The sequence below is a fragment of the Marmota monax genome, unplaced genomic scaffold, assembly GCF_021218885.2.
Source record: "Marmota monax isolate L192 unplaced genomic scaffold, Marmota_monax_Labrador192_F-V1.1 WCK01_AAM20220418_F8-fsc00326, whole genome shotgun sequence".
Taxonomy (NCBI): Eukaryota; Metazoa; Chordata; class Mammalia; order Rodentia; family Sciuridae; genus Marmota; species Marmota monax.
Genome location: NW_026693533.1, coordinates 383,289 through 405,695, shown reverse-complemented (window position 1 = coordinate 405,695; position 22,407 = coordinate 383,289). Strand labels below are relative to the sequence as shown.

General features: G+C 37.7%; 1 protein-coding gene across 1 annotated transcript; it reads left to right on the top strand.

The window, feature by feature from the left end:
- The first annotated feature begins 19,670 nt into the window (after positions 1-19,670).
- On the top strand, positions 19,671-21,904 carry LOC131424692 (endogenous retrovirus group K member 113 Gag polyprotein-like). The gene is made up of 2 exons (XM_058583692.1): positions 19,671-20,018; positions 20,094-21,904. The coding sequence occupies exon 2, from the start codon at positions 20,377-20,379 to the stop codon at positions 21,316-21,318; it is 942 nt and encodes a 313-aa protein (XP_058439675.1). The 5' UTR covers positions 19,671-20,018; positions 20,094-20,376; the 3' UTR covers positions 21,319-21,904.
- The last annotated feature ends 503 nt before the right edge of the window (positions 21,905-22,407 follow it).

Sequence of the window (22,407 nt, the reverse complement as noted above, 5' to 3'; positions counted from 1 at the left end):
TATAGTAAAAAGCACATATCTTATTGCTATGACATTGAGTTATGTGAAGCACACCTTTTCTTTGAGATGAAGATCAAAGACTTTCTTGTATATTTTCATTTAATAATTAAAGAAACAATAGCTAAAAATGTCAACACACATAAAGAAGTGTCAATAATATCACTAATCAGGTATTTATGTACATTTAATGTTATTTCAACTTGATATTTTGTACTTAGATTTTTAAAATTACCATATTCTAATTTCATAATTACTGTTTGAATATAATTATTTTACTGATTGATTTTACTCTGCAAAGACTTTCATAGTTTGCATTTTCACAAATTATGAATACTGCTTCAATTGAAAATTGGTCGTTTGGGGGTGGAGATGCAAATTAGTGCTAGAGAACTTGCCTAGCATATTTTAGTCCTTGAGTTCAATGCCCAGTGCTTCGAAAACAGCAATAACAGTAAAAAATTGGTGATTTAACTTGGGATTCTTTAGAATCACAGCTATCTTCTTGGTATTTATAAAACCATAGAAAATAACATAGCAAATGTACAGTAAGAAAGAACTTGCTGAGCAAGCCCACTAAAATAAATTAATTTTTAATTTCCTTATCTATGCTTTTATTTTATATAATCCATAACAAGTTTCATAATGAGGATGATTTGTGATTTTTTAATAGTGTGACTACTTTTAAGAATATCTGAATGAGATTGTTAATCCAATTAAGAAAATTAAGAAGGTAAGACATGAAGATATCTGAGGGAAGAACCTGCAGACAAAAACATAACTAATGTTAATGCCTTCACATGTTGTAAGAACAGTCAGGAGACAAGGATGATTGGTAAACAATAGCCAGGAAGGAGGAGAAGTTAGAGTGTAACAAGGATATGGATTATTTAAAGCTTCATAGGCCAATATAAGGATATTTTCTAGTACTCAAAATATCCATGCAGGGCCTGTAGGGTGGGGTTTTTAGAAGAGAAATATATCTGGTGCTCCTGTAACTGCTGCACACACACACACATACACACACACACACCCCACAAATGTCAACATTATACTTAGTTTTGTTATATATATATATATATATATATATATATATATATATGAGAAAATAAATATTAAATCAGAACAGCCATGAGTTCAAAATTATAGGTTCTACTTAAAAATTTTCAAGAAGAAAATTATAGTGCATTTAAAATGGTACTTAACTCTCCCAATAGTTTCTTGAAACATTTGAGGACATCATTGAAAATATGCTGTTACTGACAAACAATGTTAGTTTTTCAACATTTTTATAATTTCTTTTAGCTTTGCTTCATGTTAAGGGAAAGTCTTTTTTTGTGTGTGATTAAGGAGGTTGAGGGCATACATGTAATCAATTTCCTTCAGATAAATATTTTTTAGTTTATATGATAAATATGGAAGACTAATGTAGTCCTATATAGTATATTTCAATTTGCAATAATCACAATAACCATTCATACCAGAAGTTAAGCAATTATAATTGGGATATCACTATTTAAGTATGCTTTCTCCCTTTGTAGGAATGTAAACCCTTCCTTTCCACTATTTTTAAAAGTCTGATTTATTTTTTTCATTTTTTTTCAGTCTGTACTGTCTATCAGACTCTTCCTCAGGACATAGATGAGAATTAGCAATTAAAAATCAAGAAGTCACTGAATACCATGCTGAAAAGGTGATAATAGATGAATGGATTAAAAAATGGATTAAAAAATGTGGCATTTATACATAGTGGAATATTACTCAGCACTAAAAAATAACAAGATCATGGCATTTGCAGGGAAATTGATGGCATTAGAGCAGATTATGCTAAGTGAAGTTAGCCAATCCCTAAAAAACAAATGCCGAATGTCTTCTCTGATATAAGGGGGGTGACTCAAAATGGGATAGGGAGGGAGAGCATGAGAAGAAGACTACCACTAAATAGAGAAGAGAGGTGGGAGGGAAAAAATAGGGAGAAGGGGAGTTGCATGGAAGATGGAAGGAGAACCTCATCGTTATACAGAATACATATATGATGTTGTGATGAGAAAAAGAAAAAAAATGTGTCACATTAGATTGGATAGAGAGAAAGGATGGGAGGGGAGGGGAGGAGTAGGGGGGATAGGAAGGGCAGCAGAATAGAATAGACATTATGATTGCTGTATGTATATATGTGACTCTATGACCAGTGTGATTCTGCAATCTGTACAATCAGAAAAATGAGAAATTATACCCCAATGATTCAAATGTATGAATTGCCAAGATCATTGTAATGTCATGTGTAGCTAATAAAAAAAAATAAATTAAATTACAAAAAAGTCAATGTCCTCAACAGTAGTAACCAAAACCATAGGGCTACACAGAAAATAAAATACTGCACAGATCAACTTGGACAAATCCTACAAACGCAGCATTCATCCAAAGAAGGCAGACACAAGACCTAAGAGTACATGAAAGTTGATTCTATTTACACAAAGTGCAATTTGGATATTAGAAGTCAGAAGAGTTGTCACCTCTGGGGAATGATATCAGGAATGGTACACAAGAGAGAAATCTGGGTGTTGATGATATTCTGTTTCAAACTTGACCTGAGTGCTTGTTAAAAGAATGTACTTGAGGGCTGTGGTTGTAGCTCAGTGGTGTGCAGCACTGTGTTCGATCCTCAGCACCACGTAAAATAAACAAACAAACAAACAAATAAAGGTACTATGCTCATCTACAACTAAAAAAAAAAAAATCAAGAAGTCACTGAATACCATGCTGAAAAGGTGATATTTGAGCAAATTTGGAATTTTAAATTTAAAAAAATTGTCAAACACTTATTTAAGTTGTACTGATTCTTGTTTTCTTTATCTACTCTTTTTGAGCTGAAAGTTGTCAAATATTGTTAAATCACACTTATGGCTTCTGTTGTCTGCTTCTTATGCAGTGTGACCATGTGACCATTGTGCTTCTTATGATGTATGACCCTTACAAATCTAAACTTTTCCTTTAACCATATTTTGACATCACAACCAAAAAGAGAAGAAATGAAATAGAAGCTCAAACAATAGAAAATGAGTCTTGAAAACTGGCTGGGAACCACACATCTCTAAGAGATTAAAATATAGAACTATTTTTTTTGTTGTTGTTTTTAATGGAAGTGCAACACAGGGATAAGAAACATTCAATGATATTTTACACATACAAAAGAATATGTAATCTTTAAAGGTAAGGATCTCAAAAACTATAAGCCTAAACTAAAAGTAAGCCTCTAAGTAGATGGGATAGATATTAGAATGATCATGGATATTAGAAGGGGGCAATGGACCAATTACATAGGTAGAAGATCTGGTTTAGAGGCGCTTCTAGATTAGCGTACTGCAGCACAAAGTGTCTAGCAAATGGAGGGCCTAAGAAAAAATGTGGATAGAGGGGAGCAATCAATTCAGAATTTAAAGAATATCCTAATTATAATAACAAAGTCACAATTGTCAGAATTGAAATTACAGTTTATAGGATCCACAGAAAGAAAGCTCTGAATTACATTGCAGTGAAGGACTGGAGAAGACAGAAAAACATTCCATTCCATGAAGTAAGAGTTCTATTTGTGTGAAGACTTCTCATAGCCAATGCCAGATTCTAGAATATTATGGAACATATTTTTCAAATGCTGATGGAAATTATTTTCTTTTTTTTTTTTTTTTTTTAATTTTTTATTGTGGGTTGTTCAAAACATTACAAATTTCTTGACATATCATATTCCACACTTTGATTCTAGTGGGTTATGAACTCCCACCTTCACCCCATACACAGATTGCAGATTCACATCAGTTACACATCCATTGATTTACAAATTGCCATACTAGTGTCTGTTGTGCTCCGCTGCCTTTCCCATCATCCACCCTCCCCCCTCCCCACCTCTCCCCTCCCCTCCCCTCCTCTCTCTCTACCCCCTCGACTGTATAACCCTGAGGGTCTCCTTCCATTACCGTGCAATTTACCTTCTCTCTCCCTTTCCCTCCCACCTCTCATCCCTGTTAAATGTTAATCTTCTTCTCCTGTTCTTCATCCCTACTCTGTTCTTAGTTACTTTCCTTATATCAAAGAAGACTTTTGGCATTTGTTTTTTAGGGATTGGCTAGCTTCACTTAGCATAATCTGCTCTAATGCCATCCATTTCCCTGTAAATTCTATGATTTTGTCATTTTTTAATGCAGAGTAATACTCCATTGTGTATAAATGCCACATTTTTTTTATCCATTCGTCTATTGAAGGGCATCTAGGTTGGTTCCACAGTCTTGCTATTGTGAACTGTGCTGCTATGAACATCGATGTAGCAGTGTCCCTGTAGCATGCTCTTTTTAGGTCTTTAGGGAATAGACCAAGAAGGGGAATAGCTGGGTCAAATGGTGGCTCCATTCCCAGCTTTCCAAGAAATCTCCATACTGCTTTCCAAATTGGCTGCACCAATCTGCAGTCCCACCAGCAATGTACAAGTGTACCCTTTTCCCCACATCCTCGCCAGCACTTGTTGTTGTTTGACTTCATAATGGCTGCCAATCTTACTGGAGTGAGATGGTATCTTAGGGTGGTTTTGATTTGCATTTTTCTGACAGCTAGAGATGTTGAGCATTTTTTCATGTACTTGTTGATTGACTGTATGTCCTCCTCTGTGAAGTGTCTGTTCAGGTCCTTGGCCCATTTGTTGATTGGGTTGTTTGTTCTCTTATTGTCTAATTTTTTGAGTTCTTTGTATACTCTGGATATTAGGGCTCTATCTGAAGTGTGAGGAGTAAAGATTTGTTCCCAGGATGTAGGCTCCCTATTTACCTCTCTTATTGTTTCTTTTGCTGAGAAAAAACTTCTTAGTTTGAGTAAGTCCCATTTGTTGATTCTAGTTATTAACTTTTGTGCTATGGGTGTCCTATTGAGGAATTTGGAGCCCGACCCCACAGTATGTAGATCGTAGCCAACTTTTTCTTCTATCAGACGGCGCGTCTCTGATTTGATATCAAGTTCCTTGATCCATTTTGAATTCACTTTTGTGCATGGCGAGAGAAAGGGATTCAGTTTCATTTTGTTGCATATGGATTTCCAGTTTTCCCAGCACCATTTGTTGAAGATGCTATCCTTCCTCCATTGCATGCTTTTAGCCCCTTTATCAAATATAAGATAGTTGTAGTTTTGTGGATTGGTTTCTGTGTCCTCTATTCTGTACCATTGGTCCACACGCCTGTTTTGGTACCAGTACCATGCTGTTTTTGTTACTATTGCTCTGTAGTATAGTTTGAAGTCTGGTATCGCTATACCGCCTGATTCACACTTCTTGCTTAGCATTGTTTTTGCTATTCTGGGTCTTTTATTTTTCCATATGAATTTCATGATTGCTTTCTCTATTTCTACAAGAAATGCCATTGGGATTTTGATTGGCATTGCATTAAACCTATAGAGAACTTTTGGTAATATCGCCATTTTGATGATGTTAGTTCTGCCTATCCATGAACAGGGTATATTTTTCCATCTTCTAAGATCTTCTTCTATTTCTCTCTTTAGGGTTCTGTAGTTTTCATTGTATAAGTCTTTCACCTCTTTTGTTAGGTTGATTCCCAAGTATTTTATTTTTTTTGAAGATATTTTGAATGGAGTGGTTGTCCTCATTTCCATTTCAGAGGATTTGTCGCTGATATACAGGAATGCCTTTGATTTATGCGTGTTGATTTTAAATCCTGCCACTTTGCTGAATTCATTTATTAGCTCTAATAGTTTCTTTGTAGAGCCTTTTGGGTCTGCTAGATATAGAATCATATCATCTGCAAATAGTGATAATTTAATTTCTTCTTTTCCTATTTTTATGCCTTTAATTTCTTTCGTCTGTCTAATTGCTCTGGCCAGTGTTTCGAGAACTATGTTGAAGAGAAGTGGAGAGAGAGGGCATCCCTGTCTTGTTCCAGATTTTAGAGGGAATGCCTTCAGTTTTTCTCCATTCAGAATAATGCTAGCCTGAGGCTTAGCATAGATTGCTTTTACAATATTGAGGTATGTTCCTGTTATCCCTAGTTTTTCTAGAGTTTTGAACATAAAGGGATGCTGTACTTTGTCAAATGCTTTTTCCGCATCTATCGAGATGATCATATGGTTCTTATTTTTAAGTCTATTGATGTGGTGAATAACATTTATTGATTTCCGTATATTGAACCAGCCTTGCATCCCAGGGATGAATCCTACTTGATCATGGTGTACAATTTTTTTGATATGTTTTTGTATCCGATTCGCCAGAATTTTATTGAGGATTTTTGCATCTAGGTTCATTAGAGATATTGGTCTGTAGTTTTCTTTCTTTGAAGTGTCTTTGTCTGGTTTAGGTATCAGGGTGATGTTGGCCTCATAGAATGAATTTGGAAGTTCTCCCTCCTTTTCTATTTCCTGAAGTAGCTTGAAAAGTATTGGTATTAGTTCTTCTTTAAAGGTTTTGTAAAATTCTGCTGTATACCCATCGGGACCTGGGCTTTTCTTAGTTGGTAGTCTTTTTATGGTTTCTTCTATCTCCTCAATTGATATTGGTCTGTTTAGGTTTTCTATATCCTCCTGACTCAATCTGGGCAGATCATATGACTTAAGAAATTTATCTATGCCTTCACTATCTTCTAATTTATTGGAGTATAAGGATTCAAAATAGTTTTTGATTATCTTCTGTATTTCTGAAGTGTCTGTTGTGATATTGCCTTTTTCATCCCGTATGCTAGTAATTTGAGTTCTCTCTCTTCTTCTCTTCACTAGCATCGCTAAGGGTCTGTCGATTTTGTTTATTTTTTCAAAGAACCAACTTTTAGTTTTGTCAATTTTTTCAATTGTTTCTTTTGTTTCGATTTCATTAATTTCAGCTCTGATTTTAATTATTTCTTGCCTTCTACTTCTTTTGCTGTTGTTTTGCTCTTCTTTTTCAAGGATTTTGAGATGAAGTATGAGATCATTTATTTGTTGGTTTTTTCTTTTTTTAAGGAATGAACTCCAAGCAATGAATTTTCCTCTTAGAACTGCTTTCAATGTGTCCCATAGATTCCGATATGTTGTGTCTGTGTTTTCATTTATCTCTAAGAATTTTTTAATTTCCTCCTTGATGTCTTCTATAACCCATTGATCATTCAGTAACCTATTGTTCATTCTCCAATTGATGTATGCTTTTTCCTTCCTTCTTTTATCGTTGATTTTCAGTTTCATTCCATTATGATCAGATAAGATGCATGGTAATATCTCTACTCCTTTATATTGTCTAAGAGTTGCCCTGTGACATAATATATGATCTATTTTTGAGAAGGATCCATGTGCTGCTGAGAAAAAAGTGTAACTGCTTGATGTTGGGTGGTATACTCTATATATGTCAATTAGGTCTAGGTTATTAATAGTGTTATTGAGTTCTATAGTTTCCTTATTCAACTTTTGTTTGGAAGATCTGTCCAGTGGCGAGAGAGGTGTGTTGAAGTCTCCCATGATTATTGTATGGTGGTCTATTAGACTCTTGAACTTGAGAAGAGTTTGTTTGACGAACATAGCTGCACCATTGTTTGGGGCATAAATATTTATGATTGTTATGTCTTGTTGGTGTATGGTTCCCTTAAGCAGTATGTAGTGTCCCTCTTTATCTCTTTTGATTAACTTTGGCTTGAAATCTATTTTATTTGATATGAGTATGGACACGCCTGCTTGTTTCCGAAGTCCATATGAGTGATATGATTTTTCCCAACCTTTCACCTTCAGCCTATGTATGTCTTTTCCTATCAAATGCGTCTCCTGTAGGCAGCATATTGTTGGGTCTTGTTTTGTGATCCATTCTACTAGCCTGTGTCTCTTAATTGGTGAGTTTAAGCCATTAACATTTAGGGTTATTATTGAGATATGGGTTGTTCTTCCAGCCATATTTGTTTATTTCTGTTACTAAACATTGTTTGTTTTCCTCTTTGATTGTTTCCCCCCCCCTTTACTGTCCTACCTCCCACTGTTGGTTTTCATTGTTATTTTCCATTTCCTCTTCCTGTAATACTTTGGCTAGGATGTTTTGAAGAGATGGTTTTCTAGCTGCGAATTCTTTAAACTTTTGTTTATCGTGGAAGGTTTTAATTTCATTCTCCATCCTGAAGCTTAATTTCGCTGGATACACAATTCTTGGTTGGAACCCATTATCTTTCAGTGTTTGAAATATGTTATTCCAGGATCTTCTAGCTTTCAGAGTCTGTGTTGAAAGATCAGCTGTTATCCTGATTGGCTTGCCCCTAAATGTAATCTGCTTCCTTTCTCTTGTAGCTTTTAAAATTCTCTCCTTATTCTGTATGTTGGGCATCTTCATTATAATGTGTCTAGGTGTGGATCTCTTATGATTTTGCACATTCGGCGTCCTGTAGGCTTCTAGGATTTGGGATTCTGTCTCATTCTTCAAGTCTGGGAAGTTTTCTTGTATTATTTCATTGAATAGACAGCTCATTCCTTTGGTTTGGAGCTCTGTACCTTCCTGTATCCCAATGACTCTTAAGTTTGGTCTCTTAATGTTATCCCATATTTCTTGGATGTTCTGCTCATGGTTTCTTAACAGTCTTGCTGAGCTGTCTATGTTCTTTTCCAGTTGAAATACTTTGTCTTCATTGTCTGATGTTCTATCTTCTAAGTGTTCTACTCTGTTGGTAGTATTCTCCATTGAGTTTTTAAGTTGGTTTATTGCTTCCTGCATTTCTAGGATTTCTGATTGCTTGTTTTTTATAACCTCTATCTCCCTGTATAGTTGATCCTTTGCTTCCTGGATTTGTTTGCGTAATTCGTTGTCGAAGTGATCTTTCATTGTCTGATTTTGCTGTTTAATGTCTTCCTTGATACTCCAGATCATCTGAAGCATGTATATCCTGAATTCTTTATCTGACATTCCATCTGCTGCAGCTGTTACCTCTTCTAAAGTTGCGTTGACCTGCATTGCTTGTGGTCCTTTCTTTCCTTGTCTTTTCATACTGCTTGCGTATCTTTCCTGCAGGTGCGGGCGGCGGCTCTGCTCTCTCCTTATTCCAATTGGGGTGTCGTGGCTACCACGCCGGCAGGTCACTGGGCCTGTTCTGGGAGCTGGTGGCGGCTCTGTTCTGCCCCTACTCCAATTGGGGTGACGTGTCTGTCGTACCAGCAGGCCACTGGGCCTGTCCCGCTGGTCTGTCGCAGATCTGCCCACCTTTCGGGCACGGGTGGAGGCTCTGCTTTGCCCCTACTCCAATTGGGGTGTCGTGACTACCCCGCCTGCAGGATGCTGGGTCTGTTCCTGGCAAGGGAGGCGACTCTGCTCTGTCACTACTCCAATTAGGGTGGTGTTTGTACCACGCCGGCAGGCTCCTGGGCCTGATCCGCCGGTCTGTTGTAGGTCTGCCTACCTTGAAGGCGCGGGCGGCGGATCTGCCCTGCCCCTCCTACCACGCCTGCGGACCCCTGGGCCTGATCTGCAGGTTGATCACTGGTCTGCTCACCCTGGGGGCACGGGTGGCGGTTCCGCTCCACCCCCACTCCAATTGGGGTCACGTGACCACCACACCGGCAGGGCCTGATCCGGGCGTGGGATAAGGATCTGCTCTGCCCCTACTCGAGTTGGGGTGACGTGTGTACCACACTGGCAGGCCACTGGGCCTGACCCGCCAGGCTGTCACAGGTCTGTTTACCTTGCAAGCGCGAAGGGCGGCTCTGCCCTGCCCCTCCTACCACGCCCATGTACTACTGGGTCGTGGGTCTGCCCACCTGGCGGGTGTGGGTGGCGGCTCCGCTCCGCCCCCTCTCCAATTGGGGTCACGCGGTCACCACGCTGGCGAGCCGCTGGGCCTGCTCCGGGGGCTGGCGGCGGCCCGGCTCCTTCCCTCTGGCTCGAGGACAAATTGAGGAGACTCGGGTGACTGAGCCTCACCCCCCTTACCAGGAGACCAACTGCTTATGTCACCGCTGGTATTGATGAAGATCTCTCCTCCACCGCTTTCTGCTGACATCAGATCTCTGCCATGTTGGTATCCTATGCGAATGGCAGCATTTCGTTCCCCTTGCCTGGCAACCCAAGCAATGGGTGAGTCCTGACCTGCCCTCAGCAGGACCCGGACCGAGACACAGTTTCCGCGGGCTCCTAGCCCCGGTCCAGGGAAGTTCCGGGAGCCGGAACTCGGCCGCTCCGTGCTCGGTGTAAGCTCCTATAAGTGTAAGCTCCAAGAAGCAGCCCCCGCGGGCTCAGTTCCGGGAGCCGGAATTCGGCCGCTTGGTGCTTGGTGTATGCTCTGATAGTAGCAGGGTCCAAGAAGCAGCCTCCGCGGGCTCCGCAGCCCTGAGCCAGGGCGGTTCCGGGACGGTTCCGGGAGCCGGAACTCGGCCGCCCCGCGCTCCGTGTTCACTCCGATAAGATCAGATTTTAAGAAGCCCCCAGGCGCTGAACCCTAGCAATCTGTCTGCAAGCCGCAGGCGAATTGCAGCCTGAAATTACCTGTTCTATGGCTGAATGAGCTGCGGTCAGTCAAAAACAGGTATGGTGACGTCAGTTTACCAACATGGTGGCTGCTGGCCTCCTCTGTGGTCTGACCGGTGTGGAGAACCGAGATGGACCGCTTCCTTCCCCCGTCTCGAACCCAGAATTCAGCCCTGAGTACGGTGCTTGCGCGTCTGGCAGAAACTGCAGCGCTGTAACCCTGCGTCTCTATCCCAGCGCGCCTTGCAGACTCTAGCCGCGGGGCGATTTGCTTAATAAGCAGTTACCCTCCGTGCGACAAACCTCTCGCGTTTGAGTCCCCGTAGCTGATCCTCATGCGATGGAAATCCTTCCTCCAGGTTCCGGCGCACCCCACTATTGCTGGAAATTCCTAACAAGATATCCTTTAGCCGTCCTGACTTGTCATACTCCCACACAGTGAAGCAGCGCACGGGGGTAATGCACTCCCCTCGCCGCCATCTTCCCTCTCCGATCGGAAATTATTTTCTAATACAAGAATTCTGTATTCAGCAAAACTGCAGTTTACAGAGTAGCCAACCTAAGTACATTTTTGACTTGCAACTTCATGCAATTTATCATCCTAAGATCCTATGAGACATAACTTTCCTTGAATTTTATATGACTAGATATAGGAAAAATATTCTGATATAATAATATATATATAGAACTGTATACCCACAAAGCATATCATTTCCATTGTTTAAGCAGTTATCCAAACAATAATAAATTTCACAAATTAGGTCTTAAAAAGAAATTTCAAATAATTTTAAATATATGCTTTTACTGGATATTTTAAACACAAAATATTAATCAAAATTATATTGCATCATTAAATACCCTCACAATATTCTAAATAACTCTTGGACAAAAGGAAAATAAAATTTTAAATTAGCATTTTATAATGGGAACATTACAAAAGGGATATGATTAACATAACTCATGAAAATGTGTATTTTTTTAGAAAAATGTTTCACACTGGCATTTAGTGCTGAAGCAAGGTTCATTTTCTGCAAATCTATTATGTAAAATTAATTCAAATGAGTTGATATTTTCAAAAACAAGAAAATTTAAACAGAATAGAAAACTTTAGTGATATTTAATAAAAGCCAGTGCTAATCTGTTGGAATAATATTTTGGATAGCCATCATAATACATTTGAGGACAGGTCCCTTTAGACCAGACACTTCAGATTTATGGAGGGCACCCAAGTCGATAATTTTGTATGCTTTCAAAGAAATTCTGAATGTCTCAATCATTGTCCAACTTGAATACTAATAAAATCAAATTTACTCTATGGTTTCTTTTTAATTATTATTATTTTTTACTTGTGGATAGACCTTTATTTTATTTATTTATTTTTATGTGGTGCTGAGAATCAAACCCAGTTGCCTCACACGTGCCAGGCAAGTGTGCTACCACTGAGCCACAGTCCCAGTCCCTCTATGGTTTCTTGATCCAACTCTACGCTATCCTTTCATGGACTCAAATTCTGGACATGATTTTGATTAGAATCTGGTTCTAATTCCCAAAAAGATGTTGCTGCTAGTGTGGTGTTTAAAATAGTTTACAAAACTTGAAAGACAGAAAGAGACAATGGCAAGAATGTCTGACACTTTGTGGTGGGACAGCATGAAATATTCTGGTCTTCACCTTTGAACTTATAGAGCAGGTCCTTCCCTATGAATGCTGACATTCTTCCTAGGGAGCTTGGGATGTTTTTTTTTTTTTTTTTTTTTTTTGCCTCCATGCTAGAAAGATCCAGAAATGTTTTGGAAACTGCAAAATGATACAGGCTGCTAACACAATGGAAAAGAAGTAATTTTCTGTAGTTGGTAGCCATAATCCTAGACTTAGGTTATAAGGTAATGAAGTCAAAACAGGATTCTTAAACTAAAATCACTTTTCAAAATGTTTGTTCTATCATTCTATGTCTGACTCAAATTAGCCTTCTAAGAAAGTCTACACACAGCAGTGAGAGAAAAGCAATTCAGAGGTATTCTCAGACACATTACAATGAATAGATTTCTGTTGACCCGCTTTATACATGCCAGTCCAAATAGCTTTTATGTTCTGCCATAGAATTTTACTGTAGGTCTCTTTAGCTAACCCTTAGTATTCTTTACATGATGATTTCTATTTTCTTTATGTAGCAATATAATTACTTTTCAGAAGCAAAAGCATCAGGCCTGTTTTCCTTTTTTTCTATTGAGTTAGGGTTCATTTTGGCAGTTACTATAATTGCATATTACTGAATTCAGGAACACTAGCCAGAAAAATAAAATGGGAACTGGTGCAGTACTATTTCAATTCACATACTAGTTTCCCTATAAATAATTTCACAAGCACACCATTCCTCTCTCTCCAAAGGCTTCCAAAACACGACAAAAGAAACATGATCAAAAGCATTTTTGTTTAACTCAAGGCAAAACAAGTAGAAGAAAGGCAAGCTATAAAAGGAAGAAAGCATTCCCTATAATTATACTTTCAAAAATGTTTCATTTCTCCTAAATATTGCATATGTTTTAATGGTTCTTATTTTGAATGTTTAATGTTATTCATATTTACTGAAATATACTATTTTTAAGAATTAAATTTTTAAGGCAGGACAAGTTCTCTTCTTTTAAACTTACACGAATAAATGATAAAAGTAAAACATATTGAAAAATATAATTATTTTCTGACATAGAACGTCATTTCAAAAGTGGTGGGAGAAAGGTGTGCAAAATCACAGAATTTAGAAGTATGCATGCCCGTGGTTGAAACAGATGACAAAGGAGAAAAAAATTATAGCATTTCTAAACGATGATAAATGTATCACTAGGCTTTTCATAAAAGCCCAGGCCATTTGAGTCTTCTTATTAAGAAAAAAGATTTAATGTGTTATAAAATATTTATTGCACTGCTGCTTTGTGTTACATTAACATGAAAATTTCAAACATAATATGGAATATTGTTTATGAGACCATAAAGTTACAAGCTCTCCTACATTGGTAAGTACAGTCTGATTTTGACATTATATTCAGGCATCCAGTTATCCTCTCAGTTATTTATGGTCAAAATTTAAAGCTGTCTCAATAGTCTACTTTTAAAATGCCCAACTACTAGTCATTCTTATCGAGCTATTTTGTGACCACTAAACAAACAGTCCAAATGATGTTTACCAATTGGGCTTTCGAGTGCTATTTGTTGAACAAATTGCTAGAGGTATGATCCTGTGACAGACCTAAACTTAGAATAAACATTTTATTCATTTTATATTCAGGGAATTTTAAAAATCATTTGTTAATTTCTGCATAATATTTGCCTTCTATAATTTGACTTTTTGTAATGATCTTGACTACTATATTTATGCTTCCATTAATATGGTTTCTCATGAGCTTAAACACTAATGATTAAAAAACAGGCAAAAATACATTGTTTTACACTTGAGGTAACACTTTGTATTTTGAAATACAGTAATCAATTGCTACGCAAATTCCAAAAGTGTCAGAGATATTCTTATATCCTTTACTAATATAACATAAGCACAATATCTTACATATATTATAGCTTACGTATGTATAATTGTATAATAGCTTACATACATTATAGCTTACCTGTCTATAATTCTATAATACAATATAAAACCAATATCAAGAAACTGATATTGGTTCAATACTATTAACTAGATTATATTTTTTCTCACATTTCACATATCTGTGTGTGTGTGTGTGTATGTGTGTTTGTGTATAGTTCTATAGGATAACCACTGGAACAAATACAAAAAAAAATGATTTTTTATTACCACATTGGAATGCATTTGGTATGGTTTAGAATACCTTCTGTTTTAATACCCCCTAGCTGCTAAATTGAACTGGTTTTCTTCAATGTTGTAATATATTCAGTTGTACTGTAATGTCTTTACCAACCAGGAGTTAGGCAGTTAATTTCCCCAGCCTTTACCAGTACCCAGCATAAAAAAGGTTTTCTATAAATAAACAATTTTATTTGCTTTAATTTCTATGGTTACTGCATAGGTATGCTACAGTTACCACACACACAAAAAAAACTATAATAGATTGAGTAGCTTAAACAACAGAAATTTACTTTCCCATAGTTCTATGGGCAGGAAGTCCAAGATCAAGTGGTTGGAAGGGTTGGTACTTTTTCAGCTCTCCCTTCTTGGCTTGTAGATAGCGATCTTCTCTGAAGAAGATCTTCCCTCTGGGTCAGACTCTCTTATAAGACTTGAAGACTGTCCACAGGAATTAATTTAAATTGAATTACCTCCTTAGTTACTGCATCTCCAAATGTGGACACTTTATGAAGTAAAGGTGTTAGGATTTCAATATATGAATATTAGGGAAGTGCAGTTCAGTCCCTAACAGTTACCTATCCTCTTTTGAGTAGTGAAATGATGACCACTGAAAACTGGTGCTGGAAGAGAGGTGACCCATTGCTCTTTGATGATAGTTGCTGTAGTTCCTTTTAGATATAACAGGCACTCACTTATCTTGTTGATTCATAGGCTTTGTAGGACTACAGTCATTCACGGGTTCCTAAAATAAATCTTTAGGTAACCAGAGGATCTTTAAATAATTCACCAATTTAAAATTTGTGACTACTTGGATATTCATCTGGTAATCAGTTGTTATGGTGTGGCTGTGAGATGTCTCCCCAAATCTCCTGTGGTTTCTGCAGGAATATTCAGAGGTAAAATGATTGAATTGTGAAAGCTAAAACCTAATCAGTCCTTCCTAGTTTGAGTGAACTGGTTGTTAGGAGTAGGAAGGAGGACTGTGACTGGAGGAGGTACACTGGGCGTGTGTCCTGGACAGAAGCATCCCTGTGGTCTCTTCCCTCTCTCTCTCCTTCCTGACCCCACCTTAAGGTGGATCAGCTTTTTCCCACTGGAGGTTTCCGCAAGGACAAGGACTTGCTGCCTCCCTGTGGGCCCAGAGCAATGGAGTTGATTGTCTGTGGACTGAGACCTCTAAAACCTTGAATCCTAAATAATCTATTCCTACTCTAAGTGGTTATTGTCAGTGTTTTTGGTCCTAGCAATGAAAAGCTTACTAAAACGCAAGTGATAGGAGAATCACATACCAGTGAAGCGCTCCCATTTACAAGACTCTGAAGTGTTGTCTGGTTTCTTGAGGGGTGTCCTGAGGAACTAGAGCCTCCCCTCAGCTTCCAGTCACAACCAGCTACACAAAATGCAGACTTGTGTTGCCCCTGTGTAAATCTGTAGACCTTAGGACTTTCACATGCCTAAAATACCAGTTAACTGGTATATTATTTTATGAATCAGAATATGGATAAAAATTATGATTGATTAATCATAGTGACATTACAGGTAGAACTAAGGCTAGGAATGTTTAATTTCCTAGTACCTTCTAAGTTTTATAATAACCACGATAGCACAAGCTATTTTCATTGCAAGGGATTCTTCCACTAGAAAATTTTAAAAAGCCAACAAACAACAAATGATAAATACAACAACAACATCTAGTTCTCTGATAATTTGAATATATCACTTAAAACTCTAAAGGACTTTCTATTTATAGGATTAATTGGCTGGTCTTTACACAGATCAAAGTATTTAGATGCTAGATTTAAGAGATGTAAAATCAAATAAAACTCTAATAATAATTGGGTACATGAATGATGTAATTGATTCAATAATTCTTTCTAATTTTTTTTCTTAGTAAAAGGAGATAAATTTGGTGACCGGCAGACAGGGTCATTTTTTAACTTCAAATAAGATTATTAGTGAGAAGATCTCTAACTCTGAGGTAATATGCCAAAATTAATAATTGTCATTCTTTAATCTTAAATGCTATATAGCTATGCTCAAAAATTGAATTTATAAACATAAATATAGTTATCTTTTCTTTTGATCCATTTTTATATTCATTCAATTGCTCATTTATTTTTCAACTGAAAATCAAAATCTACTAAAACAGAAAACATAAATTTTTAATATGGTTTTCTAAATTCATCAGCCATTAACTTTCACAATTTTTCATTCTTTTAAACAACACATCATTATTTTTCTTTCTTTTGTAGAGTAACCTCATAGCATTCCTTTTTTGTTAGGCTTGCTATCATTTTTTTTTTTTTTTACACACACTTATTTATTCTTTCACAGAGCAAAAGACAAGTTTCCGGCCAGTTCTAGGGTTCTGATGAAGTGGAAGGAGTGATCTTATCTCCTTTCATAGCTACTAGAGCAGTTTTGAGTGACTTATGTGGACATCGCTACATCCAGGAGCGTCTCTTTGTATTGGAGAGAACAATATTTTCCAGAAGATCCCAGGATGCTTCCCATCAAGTTCTGGCATCAGGACCTGATCACGTGCCCTTGTTCTGGGTGTGAGCACGGCTGGGAAGCAAGGCTCTTGCACCTTCAGCCTCTTAGAGTGAGCTTTATCCAGCCAAGAAGGGCATGGGGAGGCGCACAAGAAGGCCGCGCGAGAGGCCGACCTCCCGACCTCAGGCCTCTGTCCCCATACCCCTTCCTATTTCCATGCCACTGCCCAGGCCATTACCGTTGGTGTCACAAGGCCTGAGATTCAGCCCTGCCAAGGGTTAGCCAGTGGGGAACTAGGCACTTTTGGAGAAGATCACAAGGCTGGCTTGCTATCATTTTCAGTACAATTCTGCAGGTGAAATATAGTTGACCTGTGACAGCCTCTGGTTTGTTATGCTGATTTTAAAATTATTATTGAGCAGTTGCTAAAGCAAAAGTGGATAAGGAAAAATTATGGTTTTGCTTAAAAAAATAGTATTTCTATAACTTAGAGATAGAAAATTCATTGCCTCTTTATTACTAAAATTATTTAAATACATTTAATTCATGTATAAACCACATTAATATGTGGAAGAAATCAGTGTGCACTTTTTAACTTTTATTTATCTAATTTTGAGGAAATTTAGATTGTTTATAATAAATAAATAAATAACATGGAACATGTAATTCCACATAAAAGTCTCCATTAAATCAAAGGAATAATGATAATTAAGATATATTTTCATATCTTGTACAGACTAATCATCCCTAATCAGAAAATTTTAAATCTGAAACTCTCCAAAATTCAAAACATTTTGAACAGCATCATGAAATGTCATAGTGGAAAATTTCATGCCATAACATATTGTTTCAAGTCCAAAAATATTGAAAATATGGTATAATATTACCTCCTGTCTAAATGTATAGAGTTTATATGGAGTAAAAATTAATTTCACATTGAGCCCTAGGTCTCATTTCCAATACATCTAATCACATATATGAAAACATTTCAAAATCTGTAAAATAGCTGAAATCCCAAGCACTCTCGTCACAAGTATTTAGATAAGCAATACACAACTTGTGCTACATTAGTATGAATGTCGCATTGTTCTTTGATTCATTTTAGAGTTAAATCAGCAAATAACATCAGTATAATTATTTTATGAATGAAGTTGTTGAGATTAAATATTATCAATTATAATTCAAATTAAAGACAGGATAAAAATAGATATTTTTCTGAAAATTGACTTTCTAAAATGTTTGGTTTACTTTTTGGCAGTAGACATTTTTTTGTAACCAATTTTTTTTCTCAAACTAAAAATTATGTCATATTACATCATGAAAATTTTTGACAAGGAATAATTAAAGGATTATTATCAGTGATCTAAAATTATGGTAGGTTGGAAAGGAAGACCTATATGGAATTAAATTGTTGCCAGAATGATCTACAAGGTGAGCTATTTAGAGCAGACTAGGAGATCTATAATACTTAGACCTAGAAAAGGAGATAAATACAAGTATTGTTGTACTTTGAGACAGAAAGTATAATTATAGAGAAGAAAAAGAATTAAATGCATGTAATTTAAATATCAATTTGAAACCTGGTGCTTGATGATGGAGTTTGTTATATAATTTAAATAAATTTTTTAACTCACATGATCAGTATTTGTCTTGGGGCATGTGTCCCTAGTTAATAGATATCAAACTCATAAAAGGGATCCAGCCATGCAAGCAGACTGAAAGAACATTCCAGGAGCAAAAGTCCTAAGGTAGAAACTATTTTATTAGGCTTAAATAAAACTTTACTCTGTTTGTAATATTCCTTGGTCATATAAAATAAAAAGGAGAAATGTAAAGTTAAGGATTAATTTAACAGTTATTAAACACCCTTTATGTGCCTGACATTGTTGTAATTTCGATGACCTAAGCAAGCTTGTGATATTTCCCAGGTGAACTATGCATCTTATTTAAGGGAGCAGTACCCTAAGTGAGTTAGTACAATAGATGTCAATAGACTTCCTAAGAAAAATGGGAAAAATTAACTCTTTGAGTTCATGCTTGGGAGGGCTACATTTAACATTCATTCAAAGGAAAATTGATAATGGAATGGAAATTTGACAGATTAACTGATATAATGGAGTTCATAAAAGTGAATTATTGAGAAGTCCCCAGGAAGCAATATATACAAAGGAATGCAGGTGTGAGAGCTCCTTTTCAGTTGCTGAGACCAAATCTCCAATGTGGATTGGATTTAGGGCACACAGGGACAGAAGTGGTTACCTGACACTCATTCAGTATTGTGGATATGTGCAGGATGGTAAGACAAACATTCATGCTTTTACTCTACAATGCTGTGGTGTTAATTAAATGAAACTATAACACATTTACTTTTATTGTGTATTTTCGACTTGCTGCTGGAGGAAGTTTTACATAGCAAGAATTGATAATTAAAATGTATTGTTTTCACATTTCTTCCATTTGCTATCTGTCCAACTCTTTTTATTTTATTTTTATTTTTTAGTTCAGCCAATTCTTCAGTTTTGTTTTGGTTTCATTTACCTGTAATCCATGTAGATTTAATTAAAAAATGTATAATTATTTATAAATCTTACTTTATAAGTAATTGTATTTAATCAATACACTTATCCACTTGTATTAGTAGAATTAAAGTGTGATATCTCCCCTTTTCTTTATTTACCTCTCTTAAAATTCCACAGTGAAATATAAGTCAGTACTTTTCAGTACCTACAGTCATACATATCATTGCTTCTGGCTAACCACAACTTGATTGATGCAGATTTTAAATATAATTTAATCTAAGTTCTCTGTGGATATTACTAATTAACCCACTAACTCTTGCCTGAGGTTGTATTAAATTTTTACATTGGAAAAATGATTTTCATAATTTCAGGGTTAAATTTTATTTTCCTCTGTGGTGAGCCGCTTCTGCCGTTTCTGCAGATTATGGTCGCCATTACAAGATGACGCTGGCTCCGCTGTGGTCTGTGACAAACAACTCCTTATCTGGGAAAGTTGGCACATGATTTTTCACCACCCTGTGAGAAAGCTCCACGCGGCAGCTTTGCATTGGGGCTTGGGATGCTTTATTAAGGCTGGGAGGGGCATCCGAGAGAGAGAAGAAGAAATATCAAGGGCCTGAATAAACTGCTGAAAGAAGATTCCTGAGTTGCGTCTTCCTTGCGGGCAAGGGGTCGCGACAAGTGGTGCCGAAACCCGGGAACCAGAACTTTCAGCAGTCAGGGGTGGTGCACCGGTTAGTCCCAGGTAAGTGGGATCCGCGACCAAAGCGGGGTTAGTCCCAATAAGTGGGATCCGCGACCAAAGCGGGGTTAGTCCCAGGTAAGTGGGATCCGCGACCAAAGCGGGGCAGCTCCTCTGTAAAGAAAGAGAGAGCATTACATTTTATTGCAGCTGCACTGTGTACTTTCGCTTTTGTTTTCTGTGTTTCTTTTGTTGTGTCATTTCGCTTTTGTTTTTTGTGCTTCTTTTGTTGTTGTGACGACAGGGACGCTCCCCTGTAAAAGGAAGAGAGCGGGGAATTCATAGAACGGAACGCTCCCCTGTAAAAGGAAGAGAGCGGGGACTTTTGTACTTTCACTTTCTTTATAGCTCTAAAAACATTATGGGCGTTGCTTCTTCAAGCCCAATTTTGTTGGCCCTAGATGGGTTGTTACATTCAAAAGGACTTAAGATAAAGCAGAGTTCTTTGCAGATGTTTTTAAGAGAAGCTGATATAGTGGCTCCTTGGTTTGCTTTTTCAGGGAGTCTTATGGTTCCCAGCTGGGACAAATTAGGGAAAGATCTAGATTTCGCTCATGAGCAAGGTACCTTGCAGGGTGGCATTATACCACTTTGGAAGTTAGTTAGAGGATGTATAACAGATGGTAAATGCCAGGAAGCTGTGAGTGAGGGTCAAGCTATTCTTGAGCAACTGCATGAGGAAAAATCTGAAGGATCATGTAGTGAAGTGGCAGAGAGTATTAAAAGTAACAGTAGTGAGAAGGCAAAAGAGCCTGAAGATAAAAATAGGAGAAGGCTCTACCCAGACTTGACCGAATTAAAAACGCCTGAGAACACAAGCAACTCAGAGAGTTCTGAGGACCTTGATATATTGTTACAACAACTACATAAGATAAAAATGAAAAAGAAGAAAAAGGAGACACAGGGCACGCAGGCCTACTGTAAGAAGGGGAAGGGAGTTAACATCGGTCAACAAAACTCTGAGGAGGAGGTAGAATATCTAGAAGAAGATATGGTGCCGATTGCCCCACCTCCGTTTGTGGGGGGGAGCCAAGGTTCCGGGAGATCTTTTCATGCACAAGTTTGGAGGACAGTTAATACAGATATGGGACTTGCATACCCTGTATTTCAGGACAATAACAGGGGAAGATATCATGAGCCTTTAGACTTTAAGATAATTAAAACCTTGGCAGAATCTGTCCGCATTTATGGCATAGATGCCGCTTTCACTCTCACTCAGGTGGAGGGACTTACTAGATTTTGCATGACTCCCTCAGATTGGGCTAGTCTAGTCCACGCTTGTGTTTCCCCAGGGAAATATTAGGAGTCCAAAGTTGGCTGTTTAATGTTTCTGGCAGTACCCAAGACTCGGAGCGAGGTAGGAGACTTAAAATTTCTGCAAACAATTCACAATTGTTTAATGCTACATTACCCTCCGCAGCAGTCTGTCTCCAATCTCCGTTCCTGTTTCTTTTGGCTAATGTTACATTACAGGGGATGCTTAATTGCTCTAATATTACCTGTTATTTGTCTGAGTGTTGGAATGGATCCTGGCCTATGGCAATGGTTATGAAAATTCCAACTTTTGTCCCGATCCTGGTTACTGCAGATCCAGAGTCATTTCCTATTGTTGAACTGATTGGAGCCCGTAGAGATTTTGGAATTACGGCAGCTATGGTGACAGCTGTGGCGATATCTGCTGCTGCAGCAGTTACAGCTGGAGTAGCCATGGCCAGCCAGGTACAAACTGCTGCCACTATTAATCAGGTTATTCAACAAACATCCACCATACTTGAATCTCAAAGTAGAATTAATCAACATATTTTATCTGGGATTCTGGCTGCTAATCAAAGGATAGATCTGCTTCAAGCTCAAGTTGAGGAATTTTCTGACCTAGTACATTTGGGTTGTGTTGACCAACGTGCACATTTATGTATAACCTCTGTCAGATTTTATGATTCCAGAAATGCCTCCCGTATCATCGGGGAATATTTATCCAGAACCTGGTCCATGGAAGCAGAAAACTTGATCCAGTCTCAACTAACTCAGATTGCTGTTTTGAATAGTACCCGTGTCGATCCCGTGACTTTGGGTCAATTCACAGATTGGATATCTTCTGCTTTTTCCTTCTTCAAAGAGTGGGTGGGGGTAGGCATTTTTGGTGCAATGTGTTGCTTCAGTGTTGTACTCTGTTTGTGGCTTCTCTGTCGCCTTAAGGCCCACAGTGCTCACGATAAGGCTATGATCATACAAGCTCTTGCAGCTTTAGAAAATGGCAACTCGCCTCAAGTCTGGCTTGCGCATCTTAAGCAGTAAACCTTTGTCATGGTCGTTACACCCCAAGTTATTATAACATTGCACTGGGATCGACATGACTTTCCTTGTTATTCTCTTAGTGTTGGAAAGCCCTTGC

Coding starts and splice junctions, on each gene's coding strand:
- LOC131424692 (XM_058583692.1), top strand. CDS start 20,377: ATGGGCGTTGCTTCTTCAAGCCCAATTTTGTTGGCCCTAGATGGGTTG.